This window comes from Olea europaea, chromosome 7 (genome assembly GCF_002742605.1).
Source record: "Olea europaea var. sylvestris chromosome 7, O_europaea_v1, whole genome shotgun sequence".
Taxonomy (NCBI): domain Eukaryota; kingdom Viridiplantae; phylum Streptophyta; class Magnoliopsida; order Lamiales; family Oleaceae; genus Olea; species Olea europaea.
The window spans coordinates 18,002,713-18,020,313 of NC_036243.1; the positions used below are offsets into that span (position 1 = coordinate 18,002,713).

General features: G+C 43.4%; 1 protein-coding gene and 1 pseudogene across 1 annotated transcript in view; one reads left to right on the top strand and one right to left on the bottom strand.

Moving 5' to 3' along the window:
* Positions 1 to 407: 407 nt before the first annotated feature.
* On the bottom strand, positions 408 to 14,276 carry LOC111398002 (annotated as a pseudogene).
* Positions 14,277 to 16,895: 2,619 nt separating this feature from the next.
* LOC111398003 overlaps positions 16,896 to 17,601 on the top strand; it is a 5,394-nt gene continuing 4,688 nt past the window's right edge. Inside the window, exons 1-2 of the mRNA XM_023024965.1 lie at positions 16,896 to 17,101; positions 17,191 to 17,599. Coding sequence (XP_022880733.1) covers positions 17,085 to 17,101; positions 17,191 to 17,599 — 426 coding nt within the window. The 5' untranslated portion in view covers positions 16,896 to 17,084. The remainder of the gene's footprint in view (positions 17,102 to 17,190; positions 17,600 to 17,601) is intronic.

The following is a 17,601-nucleotide window of genomic DNA, read 5'->3' on the forward strand; positions in this document are numbered from 1 at the left end:
CTTGGAAAAAAAAGCCTATCAAACACCCTAAAAGATGAAAAATTGAATTGACTTTTCATTGCCATGGAAAACTTGGTACAATCAAACAGAGCATTAAAGTAATGTAGTTCAAAATAATAAAACTCACGCAGCTTAACTGACAGTCCCATTTAAAATGCAAAAAGTTGATGAAAAACAAATACGATTACATTTTGTTTAAACGGTTTTTTTTTTAAGAACTGGATGGAAAATAAAGCAGACTAATGAAGAGAATTAAGCATAAGGAACACTCCAGGAGACACCAAATTTGAACTCGAAATTATAAGAATGATGGATGAGCAATGACCAAATCTTCTTGAACCTAATCACTTTTTTTCCTTTTCATTTTCGTAGTAGTTATTTGAACCCTTGACATTCTAATGTTTTATTTAGTATAATTCCTGTATTACAGATAGTAAAGCACTCCACCCGCAAGCATCAAGAAATATGAAAAAAATGAGAGAAAAGACAACATACGATGTTTTTGCATCATTAACTGCTAGTAGCACAATAGCCTCCTCCAACTGTCCAAAATGAAAAGTAGATCCTACCAGATTACTAAAGAAAGCACAAAAAGGAAATAAATAAATAAAGCTTGTTTTAGTCTCACATCTTAAGACATAAAATCCTTCTTATTAGAAGAATCCAAAAACAACATTTAACTAAAACAAACACAAAGGCTTAGAACGGTTTGAATAAAGAGAGAGGAAGAAAATGAAATATATTGAAAATATAAAGAATGAACGAGTTCTATGTTATGAGCAATACATGAAGGTTGTGTAGGAGGATGAATAATATGATGATCTGCCTCATCCACCACAACATTACCTTGAATCAGCCTTTTATCCCTGGCCTCATGAGCTTCTCGAACTTGTGTAATGGGAAATATTCTCTCCATTGGGATCTTCAGCTTTCTAGCCTTAGCCAGACGGCCAATCTCATCTAAGCCTTCAGCATCAACCCTCATGTAAGTCCACCAATATTCTGTACCATGTCATTAGTAGGCATTAATCAGATGGTATTGAAGATATTACTAATCTCAAGCGTACCATAAGAACATAAAAACATGCAACAAAATCTTTTCAAATTATTTAACCAAATGAGCAAAAGCTATTCCAAATTTCTAATTCGATAATATATCCAATTGGATAATATTTAGTTTCATGTAGTTCCTACAACAAAGTCACGCTTCTAAATATTAGTAACTGACAATCTGACCTATTTCATGAGAATATCGATACTGAATTTGCTTCTTTAGTAAAGTAGTAGTTGCCAACGGAAGGTTGATTGCTAGTCCATATCTATCTGTCAAGGATGCAGCCTCCGCCTGCGGCAAACATAACAAAAACTTTGCACCATTATGAGCAACAATGATAAACTGGAGCACGAGATGGAGTAGCTTCTTTTTTGTACCTACAATATCCTATATTGTCCACCTCTCTTCAAAAGATAGATGCCAATTCTTTTTGTCTTAGGTACACCAATAGAGTTTAAAACAGCATCAAAATATCCTTTTATGGCTAGTTCATAATTCTAAAAATCAGAAACTTGTATTAAACTAAATGAGGGAACATTTCAAACGGTGATCAGCAAGATAGACCTTGTGATCATACTCACGTTTGAAGTTGTACCAAAATTTGAGATTTAAGAACTGAGTATACTTATAATTGAAGGTTTATAAAGCTACATCGTTATTTGATTTGAAGAAACTGAAAGAATCACACATTTGAGAATCATTGGAAAGATAACTCCTCTTTGTTTTTGTTCACTTATATCTAATCTAAAATAAATAAATAGATCAAAGAAAGAAGAAAGAATCTGTTGACCCCAAAAAGTGTTGCCAACAGATGCCGGATCCACCCGCGCACACGTGAGTGAAGGTCCTACACGCTAAGACATGTGGACGGTCTAGAACGAAAGAATCAGGGGCGTGGGAGTAGCTCAACGACGCGGGACGAGAACGTTCGAAATTCGATGGGATGTTTTGTAATCCGATTGTACAATAATTACCAATCGGTACTCATGAATGTGAATGTAAATGTGTATGAACTCGTATTGTGTTGTAAGATAATATGAAAGAGAGAGTAAAGTGTGGTTTCTTGTATTGATTCTCACATTAGTCCTTCAATGTTATACAAGGGAAGTATTTATAGGGTTACATGTGAAATGACAGTCCTTAGATGAGGTGACACGTGGCCTCATCTTCTTAATTCAAACATCCAATTCTAGGCATCACCCTTGACTTGCTAGCTTGTTGCGCATTTATTGCTTTTGCAGAACCCCCATACTAGTGATAAGACCTGACATATGCACTTATGACAAACGTTCCATCAAACATTCTAACCAGATCCTTATGTAGGAGATCTCTTAGGAGAAGTGACCATGGAAGACGTTCCTTCATGGTTCCGAAGGCTTCTGCTTCGGATTAAAGGCTTCTGCCACTCACGTTGTACTTTCGCTGTAGGGTTTCGGCTATCTTCACAGGCCTCGGTATATGAGGCTCGGTTAGTTTCACAGACTTTGGCATATGGGCCTCAGCATAAAGGGCGTCGTCCATTCAGCCCACTTCGGCTAGAGTGCCACGTGGTTCGGAATGAGTGAGTCATAGGCCCACGTAGGTTGGCCAAGTATGACAACACGTAACAATAGTCCCCCAAGTCCAAGTATAGTCATTTATGTAATGCGTGGACTTTAATGAAGTAAAGCCAGTGGGTTGGGTAAAGACTGAAAGAATTTTTGAACCCAAATAATAGTCTCCCAAGTCCAAGTATAGATATTTATATCTTGATTGGAGTTAGAAATGTGTTGTTGTGGGTGAATGATGAAAAAGTCGAGGTTTCTGCTGAGGTGGTTGGGAAACCGAACCTACAAGTCTCGATAGCTGAATGTTGAAGATGAAGCCGAGGTGGTTGGGAAATCGAACCTGCGAGACTTGATAGCTGAATGTTGAAGTTGAAGCCGAGGTTGTTGGGAAACCGAACATGCAAGACTTGATGGCTGAATGTTGAAGATGAAGTCGAGGTGGTTGGAAAATCGAACCTGCGAGGCTTGATGGCTGAATGTTGAAGATGAAGCCGAGGTGGCTGGGAAATCGAACCTGCGAGGCTTGATGGCTGAATGTTGAAAATGAAGCCGAGGTGGCTGGGAAATCGAACCTGCGAGGCTTGATGGCTGAATGTTGAAGATGAAGCCGAGGTGGCTAGAAAATCGAACCTGCGAGGCTTGATAGTTGAATGTGGAAGATGAAAACATGCGAGGCTTGATGGCTAAATATTGAAGATGAAGTCGAGGTGGTTGGGAAACCGAACCTGCAAGGCTTCATGTCTAAATATTGAAGATGAAGCCGAGGAGGTTGGGAAACCGAACCTGCGAGGCTTGATGGCTGAATGTTGAAGATGAAGTCGAGGTGGTTGGGAATAATTGTTCCTTAGCAGTTGTGCCAATGATTTGATGTTTTGTGCATATTTTTGAGGAAATGTGGCTGAACTATTGCGACTTCCAAGGCGTATGTCGCCGTCGAATTAAAATCGTAATTATTAGAACAGCTGGAGCTTCTAGAAGCAGACGCTTTGGCTGAGGTGCGTGGGAGACACGCTTAAATTTGAGGCGTAGGTTTGAAAAATCGTTTGAATTCTACGCCTCGAATTTGATTTAAAATGAAGGGTTCAGATTGAATGAGCTTCGATCTGACAGTGGGGGTTCGTCTTGTCCCTTTATAAAAGGCGAGATAACTCCCTTTTTCAAAATTTTCCAGCATTTGCAATCTGATTTCTCCTCTTAGAGCTTAGACATTCCGACATTGAGGCAACTCCGTTTACTACTTTTCCGGCCTACTCTGTTCGCGTAGTTTTTCAATAGGTATTTTTCACAGAAAGTCCTCATTTTATTGTGTTCTTAGTTGCTTTCTGAAATGGAGTAGACTTCGGGTAGGGAGTTGGTCATTGTCGCGTCATTTGGTCGGGGGTCTAGTTATAGGGGGACTCCGAGGTTGAGCAGATTGCTATGACCGAGGAGGAGGTAGATTACAATGTAGAGTGGGGGTGTCTAGAGTCCCTTCGAATATGACGTCGAAGAGGTTGGGGGAGATAAGGAAGAGGTACTATGAACCCTGTACTGCGAAACTCGTGAGTCTCCCACCCTAGTAGTTTGCATTCCATTTTAGCTTTATTATTATTATTATTATTATTATTATTATTATTATTATTATTATTATTATTATTTTTTGTCTAACTGTTGATGCCTTGTTTGCAGATTGCAGTACGAGGTTCGAGATGAGCAGGGAGGAGTTTGAAGTGATAAAGGATATTTACAAGAGACCTCTGAAGCTTCGCCACTTCGATCACCTCATTGACATAAGTCGCTATTTCCTGGATTTCGAACTGATGGCCTCCAAGGGTATGAAACTCCCACACTTGTATATTTTTTGTGTTTTCGTTTTGGTACTGACGCGCTGCAGATAAGTTTAAGAGGAAGGAGTACCCGGCTCCTGACATGGCGTCCATACTGAGGGTAACTTCCACTGTGAAGGCAAGGCCCCTGAAGCTGGGGTCAAGTGGTGCGAAGGAGGTCCGAGGTAGAGTCGAACGTCTCTCCAAGGACAGCACCTCACGGCCTTCCGAAGAGGAGACTCCCTAGAGGCAAGAAAAGGCCAAGGAGCCTCGGGGAAGGAGAAAGTCTCTGAGGAGCAGAAGAAAAGGAAGCTGGTGCACATCTCTAGCTCGTCTGGCAAATTTGGGAGTTTTGTGTACCAAGGCAAAGAAGTCGAACCGCCGAAGCTACTAGAAGTCGCTTCAAAAACGGTTAAGATTGAAATGGTCAGACGTGCAGAGGCTGATGAGGTGAGGAAAAAGGCTGCAAGGAGGCAAGCTGAGGTGGCTGAGGAGGAGGCTGTCAAGGATAAACCTTTTCGAGTACAAGGCAAGTTTTCGAGCTTCCTTGTCGGCAGGGAGGAGCCTCTGGCCCCAGCTTTGGTGAAGGCCCTGCCACCTGAAATCCGAAGCGCTGTTGAAAGTTTTTATAAATTTTGGAGGATCGGTGGCAGCTGCACGCCTCCACCTGTGATGCCACTGACTTGACGAGGGCTCTTGTGAGCCAAAGCGTTAGGACCTTTGGCCTTGCACTGGAGTGCAAGGAGGCTCTTACTGATTTTCAGTCGAGGACCTAGTCTTCTGAGAATAAGGTTGCCTCCCTTGCAGAGGAGCTGAAAGAAGCAAGGGCCGAAGCTGAAGAAGCCAGGGCCCAAAAACTTGAAGAATCGGCCAAGCTAGAGTCTGCCTTGGCTCAGATAGAGGCATTGAAGAGGGAGGTACATGAGTCCCAGTGCAAGGTTGCCTCCTTGACTAAGAAGGTGGAGGTTTCCAATGACCACGAGAAAATGACAGCCGAAGCCTTGGAGAAGGCTAACCTGGAGCTAGCAGGGGCCTAGGATGCATACAAGTTCATCGAGGGCCAAATTAAGTGGTACGTCGATGATGCAACCCAGGCTAGGGAGGAAGCTCAAAGTGCAAGGGAGGAGGCAGTGAGAGACTACATTGCCAACTTCCACAATACCGAGGAGTACAAGAGCTTTAACACTTACTGGAAGAACTTTGCTTATGTCGAGGTGATGGAGCAGGCTAAGGAATTGTACCCAAATCAGGACCTGTCGCAACTCAGGTCGGAATTTGTGGATGAGGTGCCTCGAATCCCAGCTGGTGAAGCAGTGGGAGATGAAGTAGCAGAGGCAGAAGAAACAAACTTTGAAGCTCAAGCTGCTGAAGTCCCAGCTGCTGAAGTACCTCCATCACCTTCTCAGGCTTAGGATAGTTTTCTTTTTAGTTATTCATGATGTACTGGCCTTAGGCCCTCCTTTTGTAATCTCAATTGAAAATAAATATAATATCTCCTTTTTATTCAATGTTGTTTCTTTCTCTCAAGTGTGTTGGCCTCGTTAAATAATTGAACATAATGTTGATTGAAGAATAAAATAACTTTAACTGGGTATCCTAACTCCAATTACTTGAACGAATAAATTGTATGCAAGTCTCACGAGTTATGACCAATATGGGACTTAAGCAAATGAATTGTACTTGTGCTTAATAATTGTAACCTGAAGGGATCCTAAGAATGGACCGTGTTGCAGTTGAACTGGGAGTTTTTACTCTGATACAAGTGCATGCACCTCGGAGTTCAAATGAGGTGGCCCAGAGATAGGACCCCGGCCTCTCCTCCAAGGTAACGACGCTTCCCAACACGGTGGATGGTACAGCCATGTTGAGGCTTCTTCCTTAGCGTTCAGCCTCTCCAAAGGGAGGCATGTGCATGCGCCTCGGAGTTCAAACGAGGTGGCCCAGAGCTGGGACCCCGGCCTCTCCTCCTAGGTGACGATGCTTCCCAACACGGTGGATGATGCAGCTATGTTGAGGCTTCTTTCTTGGCGTTCAGCCTCGCAAAAGGGAGGCACGTGCATGCGCCTCGGAGTTCAAACGAGGTGGTCCAGAGATGGGACCCCGGCCTCTCCTCCGAGGTGACGACGCTTCCCAACACGGTGGATGGTACAGCCATGTTGAGGCTTCTCCCTTCGTGTTCAGCCTCGCCAAAGGAAGGCATGTGCATGCGCTCAGAGTTCAAACGAGGTGGCCCAGAGATGGGACCCTGGCCTCTCCTCCGAGGTGACGACGCTCTCTAACATGGTGGATGGTGCAGCCATGTTGAGATTTCTCCCCTTGGCGTTCAGCCTTGCCAAAGGGAGGCATGTGCATGAGCCTCGGAGTTCAAACGAGGTGGCCTAGAGATGGGACGCTTGCCTCTCCTCCGAGGTGAGGAAATAATGTGATCCGTTAATTTAATCATAGAATTTTATTGAACCTTAGAAATGTTACAAGAGTTGGGAAAGATCGTCCAGCAAGGTAGTAGATTCATTGGTAATAGATTCTGAGGTGCTCGATGTTCCATGGACGAGGTTGGGCCTTGCCGTCCATGTCTTCAATCCAGTAAGTCGCACGCCGAATTTCTTCTCTGATTTTATATGGCCCTTCCCAGTTGGGACCTAGGGAACCAGAACCAGGTTCCTTTGAGGAAAGGAAAACTCTCCTAAGGACCAAATCGTTGACTCGGAATGACCTCTTCTTTACCTTTGAGTTGAAGTACTTCGTCATCTTTCTTTGGTATGTGGCGAGCTTCAACTGGGAGTCATCTCTTCTCTCTTCGATGAAGTCGAGGTCGCACCTCCAAAGCTCATCATTTGTGATTTCACTAAAATGCAAACGTCTTGGAAACGGAAGTCCGACCTCAACGGGGCTCATCGCCTCAGTACCATATGCCATGAGGAAAGGTGTTTCCCCGGTTGGCATCCTCGTGGTGGTTCGGATCGCCCAAAGAACATGTGGTAGCTCGTCCACCCAGACCCCTTTTGACACATCAAGCTTCATTTTCAGGACGTGTTTGATTGTTTTGTTGACAGCCTCAACTTCGCTATTTGCTTGTGGGTGGTGAGGCGTGGAGAAATGCTTCTTGATGCTGAGTTCTTCGCATAGTGCTCTGACCTTCTTGTTGTCGAATTGTCTACCATTGTCTGAGACAATTGAGTAGGGAATCCCGAACCGGCATATAATATTCTTCCACAAGAACTTGGAAGTGTTGGCTTCTATGATTTTTGTCAGTGGTTCGGCCTCAACCCATTTCGTAAATTAATCGATGGCCACAATTACAAAGCCTCCACCTCCTCTACCTTTCGGTAGAGGACCTATGAGGTCCACACCCCATTTCGAGAAAGGCCATGGGCTAGAGACCGCGGTCAAATCCTACGACAGTTGCTTTGTATCGAAGAGAATCGTTGACATTTGTCACACTTTCGTACAAACTCGAGGGCGTCCTTTTTCAGGGTAGGCCAGTAGTACCCTTGCCTTAATATCTTTTGTGCCAAAGATAAACTTCCAGAGTGATTGCCGCACACGCTCTCATGGACTTCTCTTAATATATAAGTAGCCTCTTCTCCTCCAATACATCGTAAGAGTGGGGAGGAGACGCTCCTCTTACAGAGAACATCATCAACGAAGAGGAAGTGAGCTGACCTCCTCCTTAGCTTGTAGGCCTCATGCTTGTCAGTGGGAAGTACCTGGTCTTTGAGGTATGCTACGATTGGCTGCATCCAGGTAGGGGTTCCAGCGACCCACATTACATTAAGGGCCTCGGTGGATGGCAGGAGGAGGTGCTCTATAGGTACTACTGTGAGTAGTTCTGAATCCTTACTACTAGCGAGCTTGGAGAGTGCATCCGCATGAGAATTTTCCATGCAAGGGATCTGGGTTAGTTCAAACTTTTCAAAAGATGGGATGAGGTTCATCACCATTTTCAAGTAGGAGACCACCGTTTTGTACTTGGCTGAGAAGTTGCCATTTACTTGGCTAACAACCAGTTGGGAATCACCGCTGATGAGAAGCATCTTTACTTGCATTTTCTTGGCCAGCCTGAGGCTACAAGTAGTGCCTCGTATTCTGTTACATTGTTGGTGGCCTTGAATTCGAACCTCACCTCTGAATTTAGCTTGTGACCTTTAGGGCCGATGAGAACAACTCCAGCACCTGAGCCGGCGTCCCCAGCCGACCCATCAACGAATAAGTTCCACGTAGGGAGCTTGACGGGTTCCATGATTTCATCTATCTCGGGTAAGTTGGTGAATTATGCCACAAAGTCAGCCAAGGCCTGACCCTTGATGGCTACCCTAGCCTTGAACACGAGGTTAAATTCACTTAGCTCCACTGCCCACTTCAATAATCTTCTTGAGGCATCAGGCTTTTTGGAGCACTTGCCTTAGGGGAAAGTTTGTCAGCACATGGATGGTGTGAGCTTGGTAGTGGGGTCTTAATTTCCTGGAGGCCGTGATCAGGGCCAAAGCGAGTTTCTCCATATCGGGGTAATGGGTTTCCGGCGATAGGAGTGCTTTACTTGTATAGTAGACTGGAAGTTGGGTGGTTCTCTCTTCTTGAGTCAGAATCGAACTGATGGCCTCATTTGAGACGGCCAGATATAGTTGTAGGACCTCTCCGGGCTTTGGTTTGGAGAGGAGGGGGGCCTGCCCAAGTGCCTTTTCAGGCCTTGGAAGGTCTCTTCACATTCCTCGTTCCATTGGAACTTCTTCCCAGCTTTTAGCACCTTAAAAAATGGGAGGCGTTTGTATGTAGCTTTGGAGACGAAGCGGCTAAGTGTGGCCACTCGCCCGGTCAAACTTTGCACCTCCTTTGACTTTTGGGGGGACCTCATCTTGTGTAGGACCTCAATCTTCTCAGGGTTTGCTTCAATTCCACGTTGATTGACCATATATCCTAAGAATTTGCCGGAGGCCACTCCAAAGGCGCACTTGAGGGGGTTGAGCCTCATCCTATATCTTCTCAAGATTTGGAAGGTGCTGTTGAGGTGCGTTATGTGATCCTCAGCCTCCAAACTTTTCACCAACATGTCGTCCACGTATACCTCCATTGTCTTATCGATGAGCTTCATGAACATTTTGTTGATGAACCTTTGGTAGGTCGCTCCGGCATTTTTTAACCCGAAGCGCATCATCCTATAACAATAAAGGCCTCAGTCTGTAATGAAAGAGGTGTGCTCCTCATCGGTCGGGAGCATGGGTATTTGGTTGTAGCTGGAGTATGCGTCCATAAAGCTCAACAACTCGTGCCCAGCCGTGGAGTCTACTAGTTGATCAATCCTTGGGAGAGGAAAGCTGTCTTTCGGGCAAGCTCTGTTGAGGTTGGTGAAGTCGATGCACACCCTCCACTTGCCATTGTGTTTCTTTACTAAAACCAGGTTGGAGACCCACCTCGGATAAGTAGCCTCCCTAATGAAGCCGTTTTGGATGAGCTTCTGGACCTCTTCCTTCGGAGCTTCGTACCTTTCAGGATTGAGAGCTCTCCTTTTTTGTCTGTGTGGGGCAACCTTTGGATCGACCTTCAGGTGGTGGCAACTGACCTTGGGGTCTATGCCTACCATGTCCTCATACTTCCAAGCAAAGACATCAAGGTTCTTACTTAGAAAATGTTTAATCTTTTCCTTCAGAATGTTGGATAAGCCCTTGCCTACTCTCAGCATCTTGGATGGGTCTCGGGGGTCTACCAAGAAGTTCTCGATTTCCTCAACTGGGGATGCTTGAGGTTCGTGCTCAATTATACGGGGATCGATCTCATCAATGACCAAGACCTCCGGATTGGGTGGTGCATCTATCATATCGATATCTTCTGGTTCAGTAGGAGCATCACCTGGGACGTCAATCATGACTATATCGGTTATGATTACATGGACGTCCTGGGGCTCTACCTTTTTGATGGAGCTTAGATAACATTCTCTCGACCCTCTTTGGTCACCTCTCACCGTTGCTACCACATATCTCGTCGGGAATTTCATGCATAGGTGGTGGATGGAGGTGACTGCTCCTAATTCCATTAGGGCTGGCCTACCTAATACTCTATGGTAAGCCGATCGACTGTCGACAATGAGGAACTCCATGAAGTTCATCGTAGTTTGGGGAGTCTCTCCCATCTCCACTGCAAGTGTTATCTTTCCCCTTGGAGCGATGCTATCTCCGGTGAATCCATACAGAGGAGTTGTTGTGGGTATCAACTGATGATTCAACATCATCTTGTCAAAGGCGGATCCGAATAGAATGTTGACAGAGCTAAACATTCGCTTGAGCCCATTTCGGGCTATGACGGCTCTCACAACAAATGCATCGCAATGGGGGTAGTAAACTCCTTCGGCATCTTCCTGGGTGAAGATAATTGGTGGAACTTGGTTCCTCCGGGAGCTGCTGTCCACAATGTAACTTGCCAAAGGAGGGTGTTTAGCTTCCCGGGCGTAATTCCTTTTGGCATTTCGTGTCTCACCGCCGACATATGGGCCTCCAAATATGGTGTCTATCTCATGGATAGGGGTCTCATCCTGGGCTTGTCAGTTTCTTCAGAGCCTGCGTCCTTCCCTAGGCCTCTCCATTTCACGCTCCCTCCGTCGTGGGGAAACATCCCTTTGACGGGGAGCAGCCTCCTCACGCCCACACCGATTGTCATGCCTGGGCGGGGGCCTATTCATCTGGGGCGATTCATTTTTGTCCCTAGGGGGTTCCAGTCGGGAGCATTGCGCATAGTCTCGGCAATCCACTGTGTCGTGTCCATAGGAACGGTGGTGTACACAGTATCTCGGTGGGTTCGGATTTGACTTATTTTTAGGTCCCGAACCCCGGCCTTGGCCTCTCCCCCTACGGGGGCCCTTGTGGGGTTTCCGTCTGTTGGGTGTCAGTAATTGGGCTGATATCCTCATATGCTAAGGTAGGAACCATATTCAAAGTGGTGGTGGCAAGTGCTTGGCCAGAACTCTCATTTCCAGCCTGGTTCATTTGGTAGTCCATCAGGTGGGAGGTCGACCCTCTAGCACGCTGCCTTTGAGGAGGTGTGAGGCCTCTACTTGACCTCTTTCTATGCTCAATCAGTTCTTCATTGATGATTTCCCGCCTCATCATCTCGAGTAGGGCATCATAGGTGGTGAGATCTTGATTTTGCACGTCCCTCCAGAATAGGGTATTCATGTTCAAACCTCATCTTAATGCGGATAGTGCCTCACGGTCGGTGTCTTGCACACAATACGTCATCTCATCGGTGAAGCGTGATAGAAAGCTCTTTAGGGACTCCCCATGTGCTTGTCTCGTGTCTTGGAGACGTTGGATGGGGGCCTCTCCCTCTTTGTTTACCGCGAATCTCTTCAAGAATGTTGTCTTAAACTCGGGCCAGCTTCTTATGCTCCTAGGTGGTAACCTGCTATACCAAATTTCAGCCGCTCCACTCAGTGTCAAATGGAAGGCTCTGCACTTCACAGCTGGGGTGGCGCCCCTTAGGCTCATGTGAGTTTTATAAGCATTCATGTGCTTCTTTGGGTCGCCTCTCCCGTTATACTTAGGTATCTTTGGCATTACATAGTGGTTTGGAACCTGGGCACTCCTTAGTTCCCTCGAGAATGGCAAATTCTCATCGTCATCGTCCAAGTCACAGGACCTCTGCTGTTCATCTGAATCATATTCCTCGGCCTCTTGCCGTAGTTGTTGGTAAGAGGTTTCGGGACGGTTCCTAGCCTCTTCCTCACTCCTCTGATGCCTATTTCTAGGTGGTGCAACACGGTGGGCAGTTTCATGCCTTTCTTTCGGCTGCTGGGGCATTGGAGGTGGAGGAAGTGGCCTTGTCCAAGGCTGGTGAGTCCACTGTTGCCTAAACCTCGGTTCAGCGGGGCTGATTCTATCAAATACACTGCCTGCCATCCTATGTCTTGACTCCTGCTCATACGGAGATAGGAAGTTATCATGGTTCAATGGGACCTCGATAGGTTGGCCCGAAGCGTAGTTCAAGGAAACATCAACTTCAACTTTCCTTTCAAATGGGCTTCCACCTCGGCTATAGTCCAACGAGGCAGCTCTATGACTTTGAATTTCATCTTCTTGTTGGTAGTGCCCTTGAGGGGCGTATGGAGAAATGGGAAAGTCTCCTTAGCCCTGCATTTGGGCCATGAGCTCCCTCATATCCAAGTTTTGGCTAGCAATATCCCTCATGTTGGCCGCCATGGCAGCCATTTCTCTTGAGAGCCGTGTCGTCGCCCACATTCCATCTCTTCTTTGGTGGTGGTGGAGTCTTTGTCGAGCTGTTGGGGCAATGGGTGGAAGAGGCACATTTGCATTTTCTCTTACCCTTCTGGGGGGTGTGTCTTCATTTGAACTCATTTTCTTTTTGTCCAACTCTTCAGATTTTGCTAAGTTGTGGGGCTTCCTCTTGTTCTTTTTCAAGAACAAATCTTTTTTCAAGGGGGATGCCCAAATGCTCTACAATAAGCTTTCACCACAAGGTTGTTCGTGGTTATGGTACGGTTTTCCACAGACGGCGCCAATCTGTTGACCCCAAAAAGTGTTGCCAACAGATGCCGGACCCACCCACGCACACGTGAGCGAATGTTCTACACGCTAAGACACGTGGACGATCTAGAACGAAAGAATCAGGGGCGTGGGAGTAGCTCAACGATGCAGGACGAGAACGTTCGGAATCCGGCAGAATGTTCGTAATTCGTTTGTACAATAATTACCAATCGGTGCTCATGAATGTGAATGTAAATGTGTATGAACTCGTATTGTGTTGTAAGATAATATGAAAGAGAGAGTAAAGTGTGGTTTCTTGTATTGATTCTCGCATTAGTCCTTCAATGTTATACAAGGGAAGTATTTATAGTGTTACATGTGAAATGACAGCCCTTAGATGAGGTGACACGTGGCCTCATCTTCTTAATTCAAACATCTAATCCTAGGCATCACCTTTGACTTGTTAGCTTGTTGCGCATTTATTACTTGTGCAGAACCCCCATACTAGTGATAAGACCTGACATATGCACTTATGACAAACGTTCCATCAATCATTCTAACCAAATCCTTATGTTGGAGATCTCTTGGGAGAAGTGACCATGGAAGACGTTTCTTCATGGTTCGGAGGCTTCTGCTTCGAATTCAAGGCTTCTGCCACTCACGTTGTACTTCCGCTGTAAGGTTTCGACTATCTTCACAGGCCTCGACATATGAGGCTCGGTTAGTTTCACAGACTTTGGCATATGGGCCTCGGCATAAAGGGCATCAGCCATTCAGCCCACTTCGGTTAGAGTGCCACGTGGTTCGAAATGAGTGGGTCATAGGCTCACCTAGGTTGGCCAAGTATGACAACACGTAACAAAATCCATGACCATTTTTCATAAGACTGAGTTTTGAAAATAATTATAAAAAAAGTATTGATGAAAGGTCGACGGGGCATCCATATCTATCACATGGTAAAAGGGTAATTAATTTAACACGTCAGTTGCATAGTCCAAGCATGTGCTCAGCACTAGCTGCCAAGAGATGGCCTACACTTTCACCTCCACATGTGGTTGAAACATGGCACCTTGCAGCCATAACAAGTTGAATTGCAAAAAAAAACCTACAGCTCATCCGCCACCCATTACTAATACCCAGTGCCTGTGTAGATATAATAAATCAACCATTTGAATAGTTTATTGTTGGTCAAAGAGAGAAAAGTTATGAACACCACTTTTTATAAAGACATACTACAGTGATCTCACATTTTCCAACCTCCAACCTAACTTCTTCACTTTCTCACACTTCAAAGACCATCGTGAGGGCCACTGAATTGCTACTCAAAACCACCAAATTACACACTTAAAAGGTGGTGACAACACCTCTTCCGGCCACAACCATCCTCTCGGAGCACCATTGCTCCAACTCGTACATCTTATGCACTCAATTTGATGGAGTGGTTTCAATAAGACAAGGCAAAAAATTGATGAATTTTTGGGATTTCACATGAACAGAAGCAATCTGGTTTTGGTGGTTGAAATGGTTGTTCTATACTCTGTAGATTTGAGGTGGTGATAGTGACGATTTTAGGATTTTTTTTTATTGGGTGCTGGTTTTGATTGTGGTGTAGTAGAAATGGAGGTTGTGATTTTTGGTGGTTGTTGTAAGATCTTGGTCTTTGTCCTTCTCCGTGGATTTGAGGTAATGGGGGCAATGGGTTTGGAGTTTTTTTGTTAGGTGGTAGTTGTTGTGGAAATGGAGATTGTGATTTTTTGGATATTTTATGGTGATTTTTGAGGTGATCTTGTGGTGGATTTTAAGGAAGTGGTAGTGCTAGCGATGCTGGTGGGGGGGGGGTTGTGGTGCTAGGTTTGGGTTGGGTTGGGGTTATATAAACATGATTTGTGATCAATATAATGGGTTAATCTATGATCAATAAATAATTAGTGACCAATAAAATAGATAATTTCTGATATTGATGCAATTATTTGTGTTGTGACCTGTATACAATGGCTTGTAACATGTAAACTGAGAACATGTCACATACCAAATAAAATTCATCACAGATTACTGATTCACGTGCATAGGTCACTGTTAATTAATCATTGATCAAAGTTCATAGGTCATATGTCATATTGTATATGTCACAGATGTTCACAGGTCACATGTTATAATTCATATGTCATTATTAATTGTCACAGTTATAGTTCATAGGTCATAATGTATAGGTTACATATTTTCATAGATCAATGTTATAGGTCACATGTCAATATTTATTGGTTACATGCTATAGCTCATAGATCACAGATAATAGTTCATAGGTAACAAGTCACTATTCACAGATCAAAGGTCATAATGTATGAGTCACAAATGTTCGTAGGTCATTATAGTTCTCATGTCAATATTAATTAGTCACAGGTTACATGTGATAGGTTATCTTCATCGATAACAGATCAATGTCTACAGGTCAAATCCAAGAAAAAGGATCATATGCTTCGAATATATCATAGGCAACATATCAATATAAATTCAAGAGAACTGGTCGCATGCCATTGATTTATCCAAAGTGGCCACAAATTCAATTAACCAGTTTTTGACGATGAGAATTAAAATTATTTGATCATGTGAATGCTCTATAAATTTATGTTGGAGGATGTTTTCAATTTTAATAAAATAGATTTAAATTAAACCAGTGCCGCTCAATCGGTGTTGAGGAAGATGATTAGTTGCCGACGATGCTCAGTCGGTGTTCTTTAACAGCAGTTATGTTCCCCCTTCTATCTCTATCTAAGTCGATAATGTTCTGCGACAATCAGTTTGTCACTGAAGAAAATGCTTAGTCGTTGACGATCTCTGCAAAGTCTATCTTCTCTTTGCGAAGTTATTTGAATGCCAATGACTGTGAAAGTGCATATCGGTGGTGGGATGATGTCGACAATTGTAAAAAGGGACGGCGAAAGGCGGATGCCAGTGACCATGTCTCGAACTCGAGAGATATTGGTATTATTTTATATATAATTAATATAATTTAATTACCACCTGAATTTTGACAAATGTAAACTTACTATCTTAAAATTGAATTAGCATAAACTTTAAGGTTTAAGACATGATTTTTCCCCATCTTCTTATATAGCCCAATCATGCTATTGTAACAGGGAGGGTGATACTCACAATAGGGGGTGGGTCTCACTTTTTTTTTTTTTTACATTTTTTATTCAAATGAGGTCCACATTTGCGAGTGAGTGTTAGCCAAGTGGGTAAAAAAATTTCTGATAAAAGAGCTTTTTCCTATATAGTCAATGAATAAAGCCCCCTGTCCCGACTTGAGGATAGAGTTAAAGATAGGGGAAGGCCCTGTTTCGGCTGCGGGAGAGGGAGCAGGGCTGATACACGGCAAATGGTAATTGACCGCGTGGCACATTATCCATGGGAACTGCAATTTGTGGACGTTAATTTAACCTATTTTCCAAAAATAAAAAACTGTGCGGCATTCACAGTTATTGGAGAAAATTGTAAACTTTGTCCTCAACTTTTAAAAGAGCACAGGATAATATTCCACCATTGAACAAACCACTTCTAATAATGAAAACCGGCCAAATTTTTAATAAATCCTTTCATGAACCTAGCATACCCAATTTTAGGAAACAAGGTTTTTCTTCTAATTATTGTTTAAAGCCCTTTGACAAGAATTTTTGCTTCTACTTTTTATAGACATTTTTTTAGAAATCTACATTAGATAAAGTACTTTCTAATAATTATTCAACATGTTTAAAAATAGCTTTAGTTAGTATCAGAAGCAAATTTTGACTTTTCAAAAATATTGCCAAACAAACCCTTAAAAGTTACTTCGAGCATTTAGATTTTCTATGTCCATATTTGGTGGGGATTAAAAATCACAATTATAGTAGATTTTGATAAAAATTGATGAAATATATGGTTGAAAAATTGTGAATTTCATGAAACATGTTATTAAAATCAATCACTACCAAGAATGCGCTATGTATTAATAACTTTGAATATATTGCTCATGAAGACTAATTTGCTATTGAAGCAATAAGTTAAACGCCAATGATGCAATTTTCAGTTATTTTTATTACGACCACAGGATTCCTACATAAAACTCCATCTTCCGCTGGTTTTCTTCCCCAATCCATCAAACAGCAAACTGAATTCAAAAGTTTCCCACTTGCCCAACACCTTTATATACACGAATTTCTCCAGTTTCATGGATCATCAAACAAGGTATCTTTGTAATATATATTTGATCGAATATATAATTCAAATATGAGGGCATTTTGGTTTGTCTTCGTCTATGTGATTCTATTTTGTAGTTCAGAATCCGAGGTGATCACCGTTGATGTACACGCAGCTAAAAAACTCCTTAATTCAGGCCACCGCTATCTGGATGTCAGGTATTGTAATTATTTTTCTTTTTTGATAAAAAAAATTAGGAATTTCGGTGGCGTAAATGATAGCTTTTTTATATTTACCCTTAACATGTTATGGTGGCTGTTTGAGAATGCTAATTCTGAAACGACTTTCTGTTGGAGCTTGAAGGACCGTTTGGGGAGGACTTCTTATAGATTAGTTGAAAAATTACTTTTAAGTCAATTTCGTTCTAAAGTCCTTCTATATACACAAATCACTCCCGGAAGAGTATCGAAACAAGTTCAAAGCAGCTTTAGACTTTTGAAAAACCGTTATCAAATGAGCTCTAAACCGAGTGAATTGTTTGATCGAGC